General features: G+C 40.1%; 1 protein-coding gene across 3 annotated transcripts in view; it reads left to right on the forward strand.

Moving 5' to 3' along the window:
• LOC118526002 (glutaredoxin domain-containing cysteine-rich protein 1) overlaps nucleotides 1-19,836 on the forward strand; it is a 308,805-nt gene that overhangs the window by 243,546 nt on the left and 45,423 nt on the right. For 2 of the 3 annotated variants that reach the window (XR_013446329.1, XM_078068560.1), the window contains one exon: nucleotides 15,559-15,801. Coding sequence is in view for 1 of the 3 variants with exons in the window: in XM_078068560.1 (XP_077924686.1) it covers nucleotides 15,559-15,801 (243 nt within the window). In the remaining 2 variants the exon portion in view is untranslated. Of the gene's footprint in view, nucleotides 1-15,558; nucleotides 15,802-19,836 lie in introns of those variants that run through there. The other variant, XR_013446333.1, reaches the window with a different exon arrangement.

Raw genomic sequence — 19,836 nt, forward strand, 5'->3', positions numbered from 1 at the left:
CTGTTAAAAAGTCTGATTTCCCCTAAAAAGTTATTTTGGAAAAATGTTTATTTCTGGAGAGAAAAATGTAATCACTAAAGTTCATTGAATCTGCTGAAATCCTGGGTATTGTAACAGCATCTCTGGTTGGTTATGACAAACATGACCAAAGCAAAAAAACACAGGAAGAGGAATTTATTTATTGACTCATGTAAATAAACCATGGCCATGGCCATGACCGGGGTGGAGAAGGAAATGAAAATGGATATATTGTTGTGAGCCTTTCTTTCCTCCTTTCTTCTTTCTCCACATTTGGGGGTGACGAGAACACCATGTCTGGCACCTTCTATGCGTGTATTATCATAGCTTGCGTAACAGAGAGAAAGATGGTTTCTCTCTCCCAGAGCTGGCTGAGGGTATGACTGTGGCATGCAGGTTTGGGATCTCTTCAGAGGGTGGTGGTTTTCTTATAGACATTTAAATACCATTTTAGTAGAAGCTGCCAGGTAGATGGTGGATGACAATAAAGGCAACAGGCTAGCCTTTCGTCAGGCATGGCTAACATCTGCATAAGCATTTAGCCACATCTTGATGGAGACTAATGTACAATAATGATGCTCTCTATTCTGTTTTAAAGGTGGTTAGCTAGTTTTTATCCTACCTCATGCTTTCCGTGTGTGTGTGTGTGGGACCACTTCATAGTCAGTTCCATACACCTACTGCAATGACCAAGCAACAACAACCTGCGTTTTCACCTTGAGTATTGTGCTAAGAGCAAATTTGTTATTATGTCATAAGCTTGTTAACGACATAGGAAAATATCCACTGTAAATATTTCCTTAAGTAAAAATCGATTTGATAATAAAATAGTGTGGTTTTGCTTATTTTGGTTTTGCTTCTTTTGGATTAAAACATCACTTTGGAGAGTTTTCTTTTTTCTTGATTTTCTCCTATCATGCTATATTGTGTTGTTATAGTGCGAAGTGCATAAACTTTAGGATCTGATGGTCATAGGTTTAAATCTTGGTTTGTTCTTCATTCAATAAATATGTGCTCAGTGCCTCCGATCATGCTCCAGACATTCTACTAAGTGTAGAGGATGCAAAATTAAATAACACAAACCCTTCAATCTCGGGAAGCTCCTGGTCTCATGGTAGGGTAAGAGAGGGTGGTGCAGAGTGAATGCTGGGGGTGCAAAAGAGGGACAGCACATATCCCATTGGAGGGAGGAAGGGGGGGCTCCCTTGAGAGGTGCTGCTGGCCGTGAATTGTGTCTGTTGAGAAGGGAGAGTGAACAATGGAGGAAAGTGTGTTCTAGGCATAAGGACGACAGAAGAGAAAGTCAGAGGCACTAAAGGACATGGCATGTTTTGGTAAAAATGTTTTGCTGTGTCTGGAAAATTTGGCACATAGTTAGAATTTATAAATTTTAGTGAAATAAATAATCAGTGCATGGCAATGAGTGCTATGGGAAACAAAGCCAGGGGACAAAATAAAAACTACATCACAAAGGGCTTTATGTATTTGACCTTCATCCTGAAAGCTGTGAGAAGCAATTGTTTATTATTATTTTATATAAAGAAATGACATGATCAGATTCTCACATGGGCTCTGGAGAATGGATAGAAAGGGTCTACTCTAGGGCCACGGAGGCCAGTGGAGAGGCTATTGTAATCCAGGTGAGAAACTGCAGGAACCTGAGTTAAAGCTATAGGAGTGGGGACAGAGAGGAGACAGGCTTGAAACGTACAAAGAAATAATTGATAAGACTGCTTGATTTATAGAGTGTAGGGGGGCAGCGATAAGGGAAAGCTCTGGAGGAATCAGGACTGTTCCCAGATTTCAAGCACTGGTTCAGTAGGTATAGTGGCAATGGTGAGGTTAGCTTCAGGCATTCTGAATTCAAGTATAGAGGGTATATCCCAAGTGGAAGTGTTACATACATAATTGGATATCCAATCTGGAGTGCTGGAGTGAAATCTGAGCTGAGGCTATATCCTTGAGAGTTCATTAGTCTTCAATTAGCTATTGAAGCTTTGGATGAGATCATCCACAGAGAAGGAGGTGGACCAAGCTGAGAGCCCATGGGAACCAGAGTTCTTAGGGGAAGAGGGGCTCGAGCTGAACATGGAGAGGGACATATAAGACATATAAGAGAAAATCTAGGACATATAAGACATATAAACCTAGGACATATAAGACATATAAGAGAAAATCTATACCAACAGGAAAAGATTTTTATGATTATGTGCCTTGAGCAAGTTTGCAATCTCTCTGTGACTTTTTTACTTTATCAGTGAAAATGGAATAATGATATCTGTTGCATTGTATATTATGAGGTTTGTAGTGACAATAAATGCATTCATTTGACATGGTCCCTGTGACATAAAATTCATCAGTTTTTTTTGTTTGTTTCCAGTATTGATTATTGATTAATAAAATTGTTCACGATAAGATCTTCCACTTAATGGGACTTATTATTTTGTTCAATAATTTGGTCATATTTCTTTCCTAATAACTGAATCTCCAAAATTCAATAATCAACTCCAGTTAGGAGCTCTGGTATCAAAGCAAGCAGTGTCCATTGAAGAACATTTCCAGAAATTTATTTTCTTCCTTCCAATAATACTGTGATTAATCTTATTTAAAAACACCTGCATTGGGGCGCTTGAGTGGCTCACTTGGTTAAGCGTCTGCCTTTGGCTCCGGTCATGATCTCGGGGTCCTTGGATTGAGACCAGCGTTGGGCTTCCTGCTGAGAAGGGAGCCTGCTTCTCCCTCTGCCCCTCACGCAGCTTGTGCTCTCTCTCTCTCTTTCTCTCTCACTCTCTCTCCCTCAAATAAATAAGTAAAATCTTAAAAAAAACACACACACCTGCATTTCTTATTTGAATATGCAATCAATATCAAGTAAACTTCCTTTACAAAATTACATCGGTCATCCCAAATAGTATGGTATATACTTGAAAAAAATAGGACTTGTAAGGTTTCAAGCATTATTCTTCACATCTGCTTCTGTGGGCTTTGTGTGCCTTACAATTTAGTTGCTTTTATTAAAGCAACCTAATTTGGGGAAATTTGAGAAGAAATGGAAAGGCAACATTTTCTTGCCTTTGAAATTTTGTTTGTTCTCTTTGAAGCTGAACTGAAAAATTAGCTAGATGCTTTTGTGGAGAACACAGACAAATTCAACCTCTGGCTTTATGTAGAAATTTCAAACATTTTCATTTGTGTTTTCTTTTTCATGTAACACAAAGTACTTCCTCATTTGGTCATGCTTAGTGTCTGGTTTCAGAGCAATTTCTAAGGCTTGTTTGGAGGAAACAAAGCATATTTCTAGGTAAGAGGTAGAAAAGAGAGAAAACACACTGGGTAGATAAAGATCAGGCAAATCTTTTTTTTTTTTTTTTAAATGCACTTGCTTCTTTTTTAATACCCTTTCCATTTCTTCAGTAGCAACTTGGAGAAAGTTCTGCTAACAAGTAATTGTGTCAAAGGTCTTAGAAGAACAATGTGTTTCATGCCTACCTTACTAGAATTACCTCATTTCCTGTTTATAAAGCAAGCTGATAAACACAATGAGGAAGATGTAGCTCAATAACCAGAGGCTTGAGTGTATTCTTGACATTGCCATACCTTTGTTCAAGTTGGATTAGAGGATCTCCAAGTTTCCTTTCTGTTTTAAGATTGTATAATTTGAAGTCCTTTTATTCCTATACCTATGGTCCAGTATCTTAAAATCTGTCTATCTATGGTAGGCTAAATAACGGAGTACCCCCCACCCCCAGCCCTGTCAAAGTGTCTATGTCCCAATTTGTTATGGGACTGTGAATATGTTACCTTACCGCAAAAAGGACTTTGAGGATGTAATTAAGTTAGAGATCTGGAGATGGGAAGATTATCCTGGATTATTTGATGGGCCCAATGTCATCACAAGGGTCCTTATAAGAGGGAGGCACAAAGATCAGAGTCAGGGAGGAGATGGGGCAATGGAAACAGAGACTCTTACAGTACATTTTGAAGATGGTGGAAGGGACCAAGATCCAAGGAATGCAGGTGACCTCCAAAAGCTGGGAAAGGGAAGCTAAGGGATTTTTCCCTAGAGCCTTAGTGGGAAGCATAGCCCTGCTGATCCTGTGATTTATTCCCAGTCCCATTTGGGACTTCTGATTTTCAGAATAGCAAGGCTATTTTTGTTGTTTTAAGCCACTCAGCATGTTTGTAGGAATTTGGTGCAGCAGTCCTAGGAAACTACTACACTAAGTATCTAAAATCCGTGTATATATATGAAACTTCAGGATTCATAAGTCCTGTATCTGTCCCTCTAATTTCTTGTTCTCTACCAGATGAGATGGGGTATAGATACACTCCGACAGAGTCAGTACATGACCAATAGGACCATATAAAGATTTGAGTTCCATGATTTACTCAGGTCAAATACTAGGGCCATCATTTGTTAGTTGTCTGACTTTAGACTTGTCACATACTTTTTTGTGTCTCAGTTTCCTCCTTTGAAAAGTTAGGATAATGAGAGTGCCTATGTTCCTTATGGAATTGAAGGACTCAGTCCTCATAAAATACATATATCAGCTTTGTGTGGCAACTTCCAAGCTTCCCATAAGGGCTCTCCACCAGTTTCTTCTCCTGAATGCAGTATTTGGAATCTGGAGAAGAGCATATTTAGGTGAGGTTGGAATCATGACAATCAGAATAGTCAGGGGGACATGAGTTAAACCTGGAAACCCAAGGAGGAGGCAGGAATGAGGATTTGCCTGAGGCTGGGTCCAATTTTCTCGACTCAGTTTTCACTGCCTTTGTTGCACTTGTTCTCAGTCTATTCTGGGAATTCCACAGAGACTAAGATCACTTCCCTTCATCACACTGATACTTATGAAACTATCAAGCTGAGAGGAGATGCAGGTATTTCAACCTCTAAAGTAGATTCTTATCATATCCAAACCCACTAAAAGGGATTGACATCATTTAGCTGATTATTCAGGCATTTTCTTTGATGGAGAGAATTGAGAAAGAGTTTAAACTTTTATTGTTTGGTTTTTATACATGATATGTATATATTTGGGGGAATGGAAGGAAAAAGGCACCTGTACCTTTAAGAAAGAGCACCAGGTTTTTTGTAAAGTAAAAAGATGAGAGGCATGAGGGAAATGGTCAAGGCAGGACTATCTAACCACTTATTATTCTGGAACATACTTTAGTTCCTTTTCTTCTGGTTTTGCAGCTTGAATTTTTCATAGGATGTGAGGGAAAGTATATTTTTTCCATGTTTCCATTTGTGGGATGTTCCTAATTCATTTGCTCCCTGGCTTTTCACTGTTGTAAGCATATAACTTTGGGATTGGATGCTCCTGAATATGATGATTTGGGCACTCTCCTTGATGTCAGTGTTATCTGAAGAGATGAGCAGAATAACAAATGCCAATAAATCATATTTTTGATGATGTCTATAGAAACCCAACTATTCCTATCGGAGGAGATGCTTTTGTTTGTCGGTAGGAAGGTGGTTTCAAGTAGAGACCAGTTCCTTTTCTCCCAACTGTGTGACTGGGTAATGAAAGCTGCTATGTTTGTAAAGTATTATAATTTACACTGTGCCTTCAGTGCATTTTACATATGATCCTACAACTCCTTTTTGGGCTGGATTACAGCTATTCCCATATTAGAGAAGAGAAAACCTAGTTCTAGAAAAGTAAAATGATTTCCCCAAGTTCATACAGTTAACCAAAGCATTGGCTCGAGATGGGTTTTCTTTCCACTACATGTTGCTTCCCAAAAAAAGTTGATTCAAGTGAATAAACTTGGGAGTCTCAATTTCCCCCCATATAAGATGTGTGTACAGACTCATTAGAGTAGATGCAACATCACAAACTCAGATCGAAAGGAGCATTACAGGCAATGTTAATGCAAGAAATTGTCTAGATGTAAGGGAATGGTTATTACATATGGCTTCAAGAGACATGTGCCCCTAAAGGGGGTAGCTTCCACCAAGCTTCAGGTACTGTTTTTGCACAGGAATGCAACAGAACTAGTGTTGTCAGATTCTGTTTTTTCAAGAACAGACAAAAATCCAGATTTTCAAGTGAAATCTCCCTGTGTTTGATTAGTGCTAAATTGGCAGAGCTATGACCTTTTTTGAAGGTCTCTATGGTAGGGGAGTGGGACACCTTCATTTTCATGAACTCAGATGTGCTGTAAAATCAACATTGTTTCCGCTTAACTTTTTGGAAGTCTTTTTCGTTTGTTTGTTTGTTTGGTGTGGAGAATTCATTAGGTTCATTGACTTTTCAATTAATATCTAGGCCAACTCAATAATTGATTTGGACAAATAGATAATTCCTAAGGTAATAATGGAAATTCATTTATTTTTTTTTAAGATTTTCTTTATTTATTTGACAGAGAGAGATTGAGACAGCAAGAGAGAGAACACAAGCAGGGAGAGTGGGAGAGGGAGAAGCAGGCTTTCCGCCGAGCGGGGAGCCTGATGTGGGGCTCGATCCCAGGACCCTGGGATCATGACCTGAGCCGAAGGCAGACGCTTAACGACTGAGCCACCCAGGCACCCCAGGAAATTCATTTATTTATATGATCTTAGAGCATTACAAAAACAGAAAACACATTCTCCAGAAATCTTTGCCTGCAAAGACTGTGCTCATGCATTTCTTTCATGCCACCGAGGGGGCACCCGCAGTTATAAAAGGAGAGATTTTTATGGCATCTGATATATATGCTCCACTTTGTTGTTTTCATTCTTAGAATTGATGGTGCATCCAGTCAAATGTAAATGGTAATTTTACTCATTAAAGAGATTGATTGATTGATTATTATTTTTAAAGATTTTATTTATTTATTTGAGAGAGAGAGAGAGAGAGCAGGAGCAAGGGGAGGGGCATAGGGAGAAGCAGACTCCTTGCTGAGCAGGGAGCCTGGATGCCAGATGCAGCACTCAATCCCAGGACCCTGAGATCATGACCTGAGCCAAAGGCAGATGCTTAACCAACTGAGCCACACCCAGGTGCCCCAAAGAGGTTTATATCTTGATCACTGTGTAATTATGAGATTTAACTTTGCCATTCTAGCTTATGAGGTTGATGATATATGTGAATTTAGACTTCATGTTCTGTGAAAAGGAGGTGTGTGCAAAATGACCTCCAACGGCCAAAGGAGCTGTGAGACTGAAGAAAAAGGTCCCTAAGTCCAACTTGATAAGAAATGGTTTATTAAGGGGACTTACGGACAGAAGTCTTGGGCTGTTACAAGAGGAGTGGATCTCCACAACCCCACTTCCCTGTAAGAACTGCTTTTGTAGACTACAGGCTGGGAGTACTGCTGGGGAACCACTGGGGGAACTGTTTGAGAATAGTCATGTGTCATAGTCATAGGGCAGATCAAGGACAGTATGCCTCCAGGGTGTACTTAAGGGCCATTATGTGGTTAAATAAAAAGAAAGAATGTGGGGGGAAGGGTGCCATGCTCAAGAAGGCTTCAGGTCACTAGGCGGTCATCATGGCAGATTTGTCCAAGATGACGTCAGTCTGGTTCACACCGTTATAATAAAAGGGGTAATAGTGCTGCTGCTGGTGTGTGTCAGTAACATTTTATAATAATAATGATGATAGTAATAATCAAAAGGTACCATTTACTGAGTGTTTATTATGCTTCATGCCAAGGGTTTTTCCATTCATTAAATCATTGAGTCCCCACAAATCCTCATGAAGGAGGCATTAATGTCCCTGTATTACAGATCAGAAAACTGAAATTTAAAGAGATTAAATAACTAGTCCAAGATTATCCAGTTATTAGGAGGCAGATTCAAATCAAGTTCTTATTAAATGTGTGGGAAAGAGGCCAGAAGATATTTATTAAGCATCTACCATATACTGGGTCATATTTGGGGTTCTTAGTTCTAGTGAACAAAATTAAGTTCCTGCTTTGTTGGGGTTATATTTTATTTGGGGTTATATATTTATTTGGAATAGACAGTAAATCAATAAACAAACACAATGTAATGTCTCGCAGTACTAGGTACTGCTAGGAAAGAATTGGGTAAGAAGATAGAGGGCCCATGTTCCGTAAGATGATGAGTGTGTGAGGGGATGGCATCTAGCCAGAGATAGTAGAATGATGTAGAGGGATGAGCAATGGGAATTTCCAGGGCTGTCCCTGTGACAGTCTCTCCCTGGTATAATCCACCGCTCAGTTCTAGAACAGTATGGTCCATTGGTTTGTTGTATTTAAGAGGGTTATGTAAAGTATCTTCCTATGGCAAGAGCAAGGACTTAGGAAGCAGACCCAGATTAAAATTTTGGTTCTGTTCCTTTTCCCCTGAGGTATTTGGGCACCTTAAGTTTATTCCAAGCTTTAGTTTCCTTATCTGTAAAATTTGAATTATAATTCTTATGTCATGGAAGTTGCACATGTAAAGTCCTAAGCACCACATACAGATACACAGGAGTCATGTCATAACTAATGTTATTATAATTATTTTTATAATCTGTGTCTAATGAAGGGACACAGAGAAGTTCCCTGGGGTGCATCCCAGAACATGCATACAGCTACAGGGGTTTACAGAATAGCACAAAGAGGGAGAGTCAGAGAGGGAGAGAGATGTAAAACTCCCTGCCCTTTACAAAGGCCCACAGCCCTGCTTCCATGGGCATGCACTTGCTCTTTAAGATGGCAGTTCTGAGCCAGGTTGGCCTATTGCCTGATAATCAAGAAGTCTGGGTCTGGTCCCAGTTTGCCTTCTGACATGCTGTATGGCTCTGAGCTCATCACTCTACCTCTTTGTTTTCAGGTAGAGGAGAAAAGATCTCTCCACCTTCGCCATCTCAAAAGAATCTCTTTAGACTAAAAAAAAATTTTAAATGCACCTCTTGTGATGTTACTTCTTATTATATATGGGAGCATAATTTAGCAAAGAGGCAAACCTCTTTAAATCACAAACATTATTTCACAGACGATGACTTAGGTCTATAGCCATCTGTGTTTGGGCAACAGCTTTATCCTGGGGAGGGAGTAGTAAAACAAAAGGGCAATTCTGTGGTTCATCTTGGCTCAGGGGAAGCACATGGATTATGGAAGGGTGTGGATCTGGGTTCCAGTTTCCTAAATTGCTTAATTTTAACTCTGTCACCTTGTTTAGGACACTTATCCCCTGTGAACCTAGGTTTCTCCATCTATGAATAAAGCAGCAACATGTCAGGTATTGTGGGGATTAAATGAATGTAAAGTGACCAGCATTATGTCTTCCATGGACATCTTAAAATATGACTTTTCATTTTATTTTTGTTTAAGACCTGAATTCCTGGAGGTATCTGGAGGCCCCTATTTCGGGAGACCTTTTCAAACCAGCCAGGCTGGACAGGCAAAGGGTCAAGTGGAAATAACCCACTGGATTAGCTCCAGCCTCAGGAGCTGGGTCTGCTCCAAGCTGATCCTCTGTCAGGGAGCGGTGGGGACTGATTCTTGGCCTGAATTCCAGTGGCAGTTCCCGTGGGCGTGGGGGCTCCAGCAGGTGTGGGGGCTCCAGAACTGCCCCAAGATGACGAGGTACTACCATTTCACAGTACCTCTTGTAGGGCAGGTGCAGACTGAGGACATACACTGGCTATTTGGAAACCTCTTTGTACACAGCAATTTCCATCCCTCACCAACACATCTACTTTTGCTTCAGGCTCTTGTGAGGCTTCAGGCCACTCCTAAGATTCATCTTTTTAATCAATGGAAAGGAAGAAATGGCCTCCCTTTATTATTATCTATGTTGGCTCTCTCAAAACAAGCAGGCTGCAAATCCCAATGGCTTCTCAGCACTGTCTCTGATGCATCCATCCTTCATTACGCTATTCCCATGGTAACCCTAGGCAGGGAGAAGAAGGACAGCTAACCATTGAGTGGCTATTTTTAGATTTCTGGCCAGATGCTTTGATAAATCTGTTGAAGGAAAGAAAATGAAACAAATGTAGGAGAGGATTTTTTTTTTTTCCAAAGACAATATCATTGAAATTCATATTATAAAACTGGAAAAGACCTTGAGAAATCATTCAACCTACTACCTCTAGGAAGATCTACTTCCAAATCATACCCAAAAATTGTTCAATAAGATCTTTTTTAGAACATTTTATATAATAGCTTATTCTAATAGATAACTAAATTTTCTACCCTGATTTTATCCTGTGTTCAATCTCAGTTCTCAGACCAACGGAGTTGGGAATAAGACTATGATTGCTCAAGTTGTCAGCTACACAACCCTGAGGGAATCATTTATTAGACTACACTAATAATGACATTCCTGAGGCTTGTGCAGTGCACATTCTGTGTAACTATCTGCACTGGTCCTACTTCACTTACTTTTTTTAAAATGTAAATTCCTCCCTTCCTCCTTAAAAACCTTCAGGAATTTCCCATTGCTCTGAGGTTAAAGCCCATAGATCTTTAAAGGGAGCATCATGTTGCCTGATTTCAAGCTATATTACAAAGCTGTGATCACCAAGACAGCATGGTACTGGCACAAAAACAGACACATAGATCAATGGAACAGAATAGAGAGCCCAGATATGGACTCTCAACTCTATGGTCAACTAATCTTCGACAAAGCAGGAAAAAATATCCAGTCTCTTTAATAAATGGTGCTGGGAAAATTGGCCTGCCACATGCAGAAGAATGAAACTGGACCATTCTCTTACACCATACAGAAAGATAAACTCAAAGTGGATGAAAGACCTCAATGTGAGACAGGAATCCATCAAAATCCTAGAGGAGAACATAGGCAGTAACCTCTTTGACATCAGCCACAGCAACTTCTTTGAAGACACGTCTCCAAAGGCAAGGGAAACAAAAGCGAAAATGAACTTTTGGGACTTCATCAAGATAAAAAGCTTCTGCACAGCAAAGGAAACAGTCAACAAAACAAAGAGGCAACCCACAGAATGGGAGAAGATATTTGCAAATGACATTACAGATAAAGGGCTGGTATCCAAGATCTATAAAGAACTTCTGAAACTCAACACCCAAAAAACAAATAATCTAGTCAAAAATGGGCAGAAGACATGAACAGACACTTGTCCAAAGAAGAATGGCTAACAGACACATGAAAAAATGTTCATCATCATTAACCATCAGGGAAATTCAAATCAAAACCACATAGAGATACCACGTTACACCAGTTAGAATGGCAAAAATTGACAAGGCAAGAAACAACAAATGTTGGAGAGGTTGTGGAGAAAGGGGAACCCTCTTACACTGTTGGTGGGAATGCAAGTTGGTGCAGCCACTTTGGAAAACAGTGTGGAGGTCCCTCAAAAAGTTCAAAATAGAGCTACCTTATGACCCAGCAGTTGCACTACTGGATATTTACCACAAAGATACAGATGTAGTGAAAAGAAGGGACACATGCACCCCAGTGTTCATAGAAGCAATGTCCACAATAGCCAAACTGTGGAAGGAGCTGAGACGCCCTTCAATAGACGAATGGATAAAGAAGATGGGGTCCATATATACAATGGAATATTACTCAGCCATCAGAAAGGATGAATACCCAACTTTTACATCAACATGGATGGGACTGGAGGAGATTATGCTAAGTGAAATAAGTCAAGCAGAGAAAGACAATTATCATATGGTTTCACTTATTTGTGGAACTTAAGGAATAGCAAGGAGGACATTAGGAGAAGGAAGGGAAAAATGAAGGGGGGGAAATCAGAGGGGGAGATGAACCATGAAAAACTTTGGACTCCGGGAAACAAACTGAGGGTTTCAGAGAGGGGGGACGGTGGGGGGATGGGTTAGCCCGGTGATGGGTATTAAGGAGGGCACGTAGTGCATGGAGCACTGGGTGTTATATGTAAACAATGAATCATGGAACACTACATCAAAAACAAATGATGTAATGTATGGTGACTAACATAACATAATAAAATAAAAAAATAAAATAAAGTGGTTATAAAAGTACAACATGATATCTATCCTGCATACCTGTCCAGATTCATTTAGAACTACTGTAGTTCTCTTTCTCGGTGTTTTAGCAAAAGACTTTCAGTCAGAGTCTCAAACATGCCATCTTCCTCCCATCTCAAGATCTTTGCACTTACCTATAATACTCCTCCCTATGCTTTCTTACCTAGCTAATTTCTCTAACTCCTTCCTGTCCTTAGAAGCAGAGCTCATTTATCAGAAAACACTTTCTCGACCTCTGAAACAAGAAAAGCACACACCTTCAATAGCCTCTCCTCACAATTCATGCATTTCCTTTCCAGCGCTTAACAGTTTGTGAATGTATATTTATTTACGTAACTTTTTTTTTAAAACTATGAGCTTCAGATTGAGGGAATGATATTGTTTGCTCACTGTTATATATCTAGTACCCAGCACTGTGTTTAGCAAATAAATGATTCTAGTAACTGAATGAATGACTAGCAGTTATTTTAAAGGGACATAATCCCAGTTTCTCTGTTAAGTCAAGCTGTCAACATGATTGACTGGGGCTCCTTAAAATGTAATGTGCATCCAAATTCCTCAGAGGACTTGTTAAAAATGCAGATTCTGATTCAGTAGATCTAGGGTGAAGCCTGTCATTCTGCATTTCCAACTCATATCTAACTAGCTGTAGAATTTGGTTGTAGATTGGAATCACCTTAGGAGCTTAAAAAAAAAAAATCACAATTCTGAGATTTCATCCCTGGTGATTCTGGCTTAATTGTTATGTACTTGGCCGGGGCTTGGGGGATCTTTAAAAACTCCCCAGTTTAAAACAAACAAACAAAAAAAACACCCCACAAAAAAAACCCAACCAAACAAACAAAAAAACCTTCCCAGTTTATTCCAATATCCAACACTCTTGGAGATCCACTGATTCCAGGCAAAGCTCATCCTTAACAGGGGGTAAAGGGATATTTTTGTTGCCCTTTGCATTAAACAGCATCCAACATGGCCACCTGATAGAGGTCCATCTTATTACTATTTTTTAAATGCATATCTTTAGAGACACACAGCAAAGTGGTACCTACCATTTGTTGTGTGAGCCGAGAGAAGCCCATAGGAGTTGGTTAATGTGGCAGCAGAATGGTCTGATCTTAAACTTTCCCACCTCTATCATGGGGGAAACTTATGTCTTATCAAATATTCAAAAGTAAGTGTAGCTATTGAAAAAAGTGGAACATTTTGGTAGAACCAAATGCAGTTATAGCAGCCTTTGCAGCCGGAGGAACAATGCATACTTACTCACATAATAGCATCAGAGAAAAGAGAACTGGAGTGCACTTCCAAAAGGTGCAGTATTTGTAGTGAGTTTCTTGATTCCCTGCTTGCCTATAACCATGAACCTGAAGATGAGCCATAGGCTCTTGGGCATTTGGTTTACTTTCTTTGAAGATCAGTGCTTTTTAATCTAAAGCATAGTAACAATCCCCCTTTCTTGTCATTAATTCCGCTGACCGCTGATTATTTCCACTGATTTATTTTTGTCTGTGTGTTGTTTTTTTATTATGTTATGTTAATCACCATACATTACATCATTAGTTTTAGATGTAGTGTTCCATGATTCATTGTTTGCGTATAACACCCAGTGCTCCATGCAGAACGTGCCCTCTTTAATACCCATCACCAGGCTAACCCATCCTCCCACCCCCTCCCCTCTAGAACGCTCAGTTTGTTTCTCAGAGTCCATAGTCTCTCATGGTTCATCTCCTCCTCCGATTTCACCCCCTTCATTTTTCCCTTCCTACTATTTTTTTTTTAATCTTAAAAATTCCCCAACGTGGAGTATAATCTTTTGCACTGGGTAGCTTAGCACAGTAGTACATGTCAAGCCCTACACTAGCTGTTTTCATAGGCTCGGTTACTTAGTCTCCTCAGCAAACCTGTTAGGCAGATCGCATTTTACAGATGACAAAATTGAAGCTTACTATTTGACTAGCTTCCGCAAAACACACAGATGGCCAGTGGCAGAGTCCGGATATATCTGATGCTCTCTCCACCCCAGTGTTAATGAACAGTGTGTAGGCCAAATTCGGCCTTCAAATATATTGGTCCACATGGTCTCAATACATTTTTAATGAGGTGCTGCCATTTAGAAAGCAGAAAATTTCCCATAAAAGTCCAGATTTCAAGCTTATATTTAAAATAATTACGTCTAAAAAAGGTAAAATAAAAAACTAAAATAAAATAATCATATCTGACAATATTGAGTAACATGCCTGCCAGGCTGAATCTTGCCTGAAGCTGAGTGACATTTTTCTCTTTCAGCTGACTTTCTACCTCTCACTAATATCTCTTTTACTCCTGGCCTGGCCCAACATTTTATGACACCTGTTTGGCCCCTCCAGGTCTCTGGGTTTTCAGCTTTGCCTCTGAACTCTATTGAGGGAAGAAATATATTTTATCATCAGGAAAAAAAAAAATGACCTCTTTCTTGGTGAGATGGATTGCATTGCCATCTTTATGACTTAAGACCGTTTTAGGACTCTGTATATTTGCATCTGATGGGCTGATTTCTTTGAATATAGAGTGGTGGATTCTACCCTCTGATTCTACTATTTTAGCTATTTGGAGTGGTTTCCAGTCAAAGTTTTGACTTCAGAGGGGTTTGTAAGTTGCATGGTTGCATAGCTGTGTTGCAACAACCGTAGCCCCACGAAAACTCACGTATCCCTTGGACTCATGGTATAGCGTATTCCGTTTAGTCTCCTTCAAGGAAGACTGTGGTAAGGAAGAAGAGGATTTTCCCTAATGTTGTCAGGGCCTATGTGGTCTGGCCCTAGTAGCGCTGGGCAGGTCGTCCCAGGAATGTAGTCAGTGATTCCTGATGTAGCAGGAAATGCAGAAAGCAAGATTCACACATAGGAAGTCTTCTCCTTGGTTTTGAGAGTTGGTTGCCTCTGTTCCAATGTATGTTTCCTTGTTTCCTTTCTATGCCTGACTCTGACCCACAGCCCACTCTGGTGCTGGTTTCTCTGCACTCCCCGCATCATTCAGTCTTTGCAGAGCCTTCTCATTGCATGTCGGAGCCCGGTCATTCAGCAGAGTGCAGGCACATAGGCTGTGCTACTGAAGCCTCGGAACAATCCTCTGATACACTTCTTCTTATTCCCAGGAGACTGTGGCCCAAAGAGAAGGAGAATGATTTTCAAATGGTTAAATACTAACCTTGACTGTTCTGTCACATATTTCACTTGGGCTTAAGAGGCCGATCTTGCAATTGAACCCTGGCTACGGAACATGAGAAAGATAATTCAACCATTCCTTGTTTTACCACGTGGCATGCCACATCATCGATTTACCACGTGGCATACCACATCATCGATTTTAAGATATGCCATTATTTGATATGCCACTGAGAACAGAAAAAACACTGTCAAGTAAATTATGTCATTTAAATTACATTGATTGTTATCCCCTTCTCAAGTACAGGTTTTCTAACATAAAAATGTGTCTGAGGATTGACTAATATGGCACTTTAACTTTTATTGCATGCCTTTAATGTAGAAGACACTTACTAAAATGTGAATTGTCTTAATAAGATGTAAGAAAGTAGATGAAAATATTTACACTACCATGTTCTTCCTTCAGCAACCATCAATTGACCTAGAATTTGACCGTGTAGTGATTTATACCACTTGCCTTCGTGTGGTACGGACAACCTTTGAAAGATGTGAACTGGTTAGAAAGATCTTCCAAAACCATCGAGTAAAATTTGAAGAGAAAAACATAGCTCTGAATGGTGACTATGGAAAAGAGTTAGATGAGCGATGCCGACGTGTTTCAGAAGCCCCTTCCCTCCCTGTCGTGTTCATCGATGGCCATTATCTTGGGGTAAGTACTCTGCTAAGGAAAATCTTCTTTTTTTATTGAATCCAACCAGTGTTGTTAGAAATCTATAAGCCTATGACAAGGCGACTTGCAACATAACTCCCAGGACATTTGCTATTTTTTTGGAGTTCAGACCCAAAGGGATTGAGGCACTTATTTCTATCCCAAATGATGTGTTGCTAACAGTGTTCATCCCTACAGAAGCATGGTGAGATAAAATCCACATGAAATTGCCTTTTTTAATAGGAATACATTTTTCACTTGTCCAGTTGACTTGAGTTTTGCATTATGAAGCTTGACATGTGAGATAAAAACTATTTTTTAGTTCACACAAGAAAAAGGGAATATTTATAAGATACACATTTATGAATTCTCTTATGCCCCATTATCGAACACTCAGTTTCCTACCTAATGAAACTAAGATGGCAGTCCCAAAACGAAATCAGTAAGAAATGGGGCCTGGAGCCAGAATTTTATCTGCTTGTTTTTTAAAATTATTCTGGATTTTGGTAATTTGGCAGTGTGAGACACAAATTTAGGCTTCCAGTAGCAGAGAAGGGAAAATTCCCGAGCAGCAATGAAACATGACTGCCTCCTTTCTCTTTGAATAATACTGTTAGCATAATTAACCCCCATTGATCTATGAACACACTCAATCGCTAAGAAGCCCAAGAAGAGGGCTCTGGAGAGTGCACTTTAGAAAGAGTAAGAACAAAGAGCCAAAGGAGGCCAGCGGTTGAGGGGGTGGGACTGACTCCCCCAGATCACTTGTCAGAGAACAAAGAGCTGCCTTCAAATGGCAGATGGATATTTGGATCTTGGCTTTGTTTCACATTTGGTCTTCACCTTCAGTTTTCAGAGATGGTTAGAAAAAATCCAGAGCAGGAAATCCTCATGTTTTGTTACAGGGAAGCTGTTCTGATATCTTGTCTAGAGCCATCGCTGTTAGAGACAGCCTGTCATCTTATGGAAAGACAAATGCAGAGAAGCCATGATTCACTAGCTATGTCTTCTGCAATCTTACTTCAAACTTGAATTGGACGCAGACTACATTCTGAAGCAGAGGAATTTTGATTTGAAGCATTGAGCCTCTTTCATTATATTTCCACATGTACCCTTAGGTCCCAGAAAGCTACAACAATGACAGTGATAATAATGATAAATTAATAATAATAGTAGTAATAATGTTACTATACTGTGCTCTCAGCTTTACACATTCATCTCATCTAATCCCCAGGGCAGCCTTAGAGAATACCTCTCTGCTCTACTCGCTGAGAGGCAAGACAGCCTTGTTTCAAATTCCTGCTCTGATACTTCTATGTGATTCTGGGTAATTTATAAATCACTCTGTGCCTTGGTTTTCTCATTTGTAAAAGGAGCATGGTAATAGAACTTTTCTCACAGACTAATTGTGAGGATTTTACCGCATATATAATATATAGAAGTGCTCAATTCCTGTGCCTGGAACAAAGTATGTTTTTAATAAATAGTAACAACTATTATCCTTGTTTTGCCAAAGAGAACATTAATTACTTTGCTCCAAATCACATAGCTGGTCAAGTGACAGGGCCAGGACTCAAAGTTAGGTCTGTCCGATTCCCCAAACCCCTGCTTTTTGGCACATCACCTCAAAGAAAGGGATCTTTGATACTTTGTTTGCTGATATGGTCTTATGCCTAGGACATGGTTTGGCACAAAGTGCTCAGAAATGTATGTTGAATGGGTGTATGAATGATGCTATACTGTTCTCTCACATTCTTTCCTTCTCTCCCTATGACATTCTTCCACCAGGAAAGGATCTGATAAACTCACTCACACCAGGGAGAAAATCACTGATAAGGGTTGTGGTCATTTGCCTTTTAACCCTGGCAAAATTCTTCTGATGATGTAAGATATTTCACATTGTAGAATTTTAATTTCTGTGAAATTGCCCAATTAAATTTAGTGGGTGACTGCCTCCTTACACAGGTGTAATATGGTTGGCCTTGCCTGATACGCTGCTTTTGACCATACTTATCTTCTTCCTCCTTCTAAGGCAATCTAACAGGCCGTGGTGCTATTTTTCTTTCCATTTGATGGGTAGAGGCAGAGGGCAACAGACAAAGGAGGTGGTGTGCAGATTCTTTCTCAACTGCTTTTTCTGCGTGATTAGTTTATTAGCACACAGTGGCCTAGAGAAGGAAAGATCACACAGGTGCTACCTTGTTGCTTCTGCAATCTGAAGCTAATGCCCCAAATCTGGAAAGAGGCCGGAGACAGATTTTCTTTTCCTCTTTCTTTTTTTTTTTTTTAAGAGTTTATTTATTTATTTGACAGAGAGAGACACAGCGAGAGAGGGAACACAAGCAGGGGGAGTGGGAGAGGGAGAAGCAGGCTTCCCGCTGAGCAGGGAGCCCGATGCGGGGCTCGATCCCAGGACCCTGGGACCATGACCTGAGCCGAAGGCAGACGCTTAACGACTGAGCCACCCAGGCGCCCCTCCTCTTTCTTTTTTCTTATAAAAGGAGAATTACTTCAAAATCTATAACTCAAAATGGAGGTAAGCACTCCAGAAAACAACTTCTACAACAGTTTCTCCTTCTACTACAAAAATGCCTGGATTTTAAATTCCAGTGCACAGTTGTAAATGGAATACATTGCTGGACTCAGAGCCTTTTCCTTGCAGTATTCATTTATCTGAAATGGAAGGATGCCCTCTGCTGGGTTTTGGCACATGGTGAAGCATAATTTTTAGGGAGGAAAAGAAGCTGATGTTGGTAATTTCCTTAACATCTGTGATGTTTTAAACAGTCACATGAAACCATTTGATTTAGTTTAAATGTAGATGAGTGAAAAATCAAGCTGTATGCATCATCTGCGCAATACAACCTTTTTAAGGAGGGAGAGGGAGAACTAGAGAGGGACAGAGAATGAGGTATATAGGGACAGAAATAGGCCTATGGAGGCAGTGAGATGGGATGGGGAGAGCATGAGATCATTTTGCAGCTCCCTTATTTTCCTGCCATCATGGTCACCAGAGCCAGGGATGGGTGGTACCAAAGAAATTCAGTTATCTTCAATGAGGGGAAGATCACAGAGTTCAACGGGCAAGAGCAGAAGAATTGCAGAATGCTGAGCTCTTTTTTCCTGACAACTCTGGTTCCCAGCCAAACTTCTATGTAAAGATGGAAGCCGTGAAATAGTCAAGGGAAAGAAATTACTTTAGAAAACAAATCTCCACTGCCCTGGGATGCTCCATCGGGGGAGGAAGGGTCAGTCAAGGAGTGGGGGGCTAAGAGGGGTGGACGGTGGGGAAGCAAGTTCAACTCGAAGCTTGTTTAAAGCCATTGTCCTGTTGCTTTGGCATCAGGAGATCTTTACACAAAAACATTGCGTTCTGATAGTTCGGACATAAATTATCTTAGAAATTCTAGTAGGAAATAGGTTAGAAATACTGTCTTGATTCTCGACCAACCATAAAACTCTACAATAGAAATCCATAAAACCCACATTGGAACTTAGCTATAAAACATGGAATGAATCAGAGTGGGGACTCTGGTAACAGAGAGGAATAGAAGGGCTATGGATCTAGACAGGTGTTTTAAACTAGCTGTTATTGAGTTGTGACTGCTTGATAATTCTGTATTCATTGAAAGTGCAGTTTTTTTTTTTTTCTTCAGTTTAAGAATGAAGGAATTGTTATTGAGCACAGCTAGTTTATACACTAGAAATATAGACTCTAGGCATGTTTTTACGGACAACTTGCAAAACTTCTCTGCAAAAATGGCCCACCAAGGAAGCCTCTGCCACGATCAGGAAGTGGTTCACTCTAGAAATGCTGTCTTTGGTCCTCTCCAGAAAAACAGGTGATTTGTTCTCTGCCTCTTTTTCTACAAAATTCTGTTCCTAAGTAAAGTCTTGGGTGAGTGTATCTGTAGTTACTGAATCTGTCACATATGAAAACAATGAGGGAAAATGGGAAATGTGGTTTTTAGCTTTCTAGCCTCTACAGTATGGGAAGACATTCTAGAAGGTGATCGGATTGGTTACTGAGTGAAT

The sequence above is a fragment of the Halichoerus grypus genome, chromosome 3 (assembly GCF_964656455.1).
Source record: "Halichoerus grypus chromosome 3, mHalGry1.hap1.1, whole genome shotgun sequence".
Lineage (NCBI taxonomy): Eukaryota > Metazoa > Chordata > Mammalia > Carnivora > Phocidae > Halichoerus > Halichoerus grypus.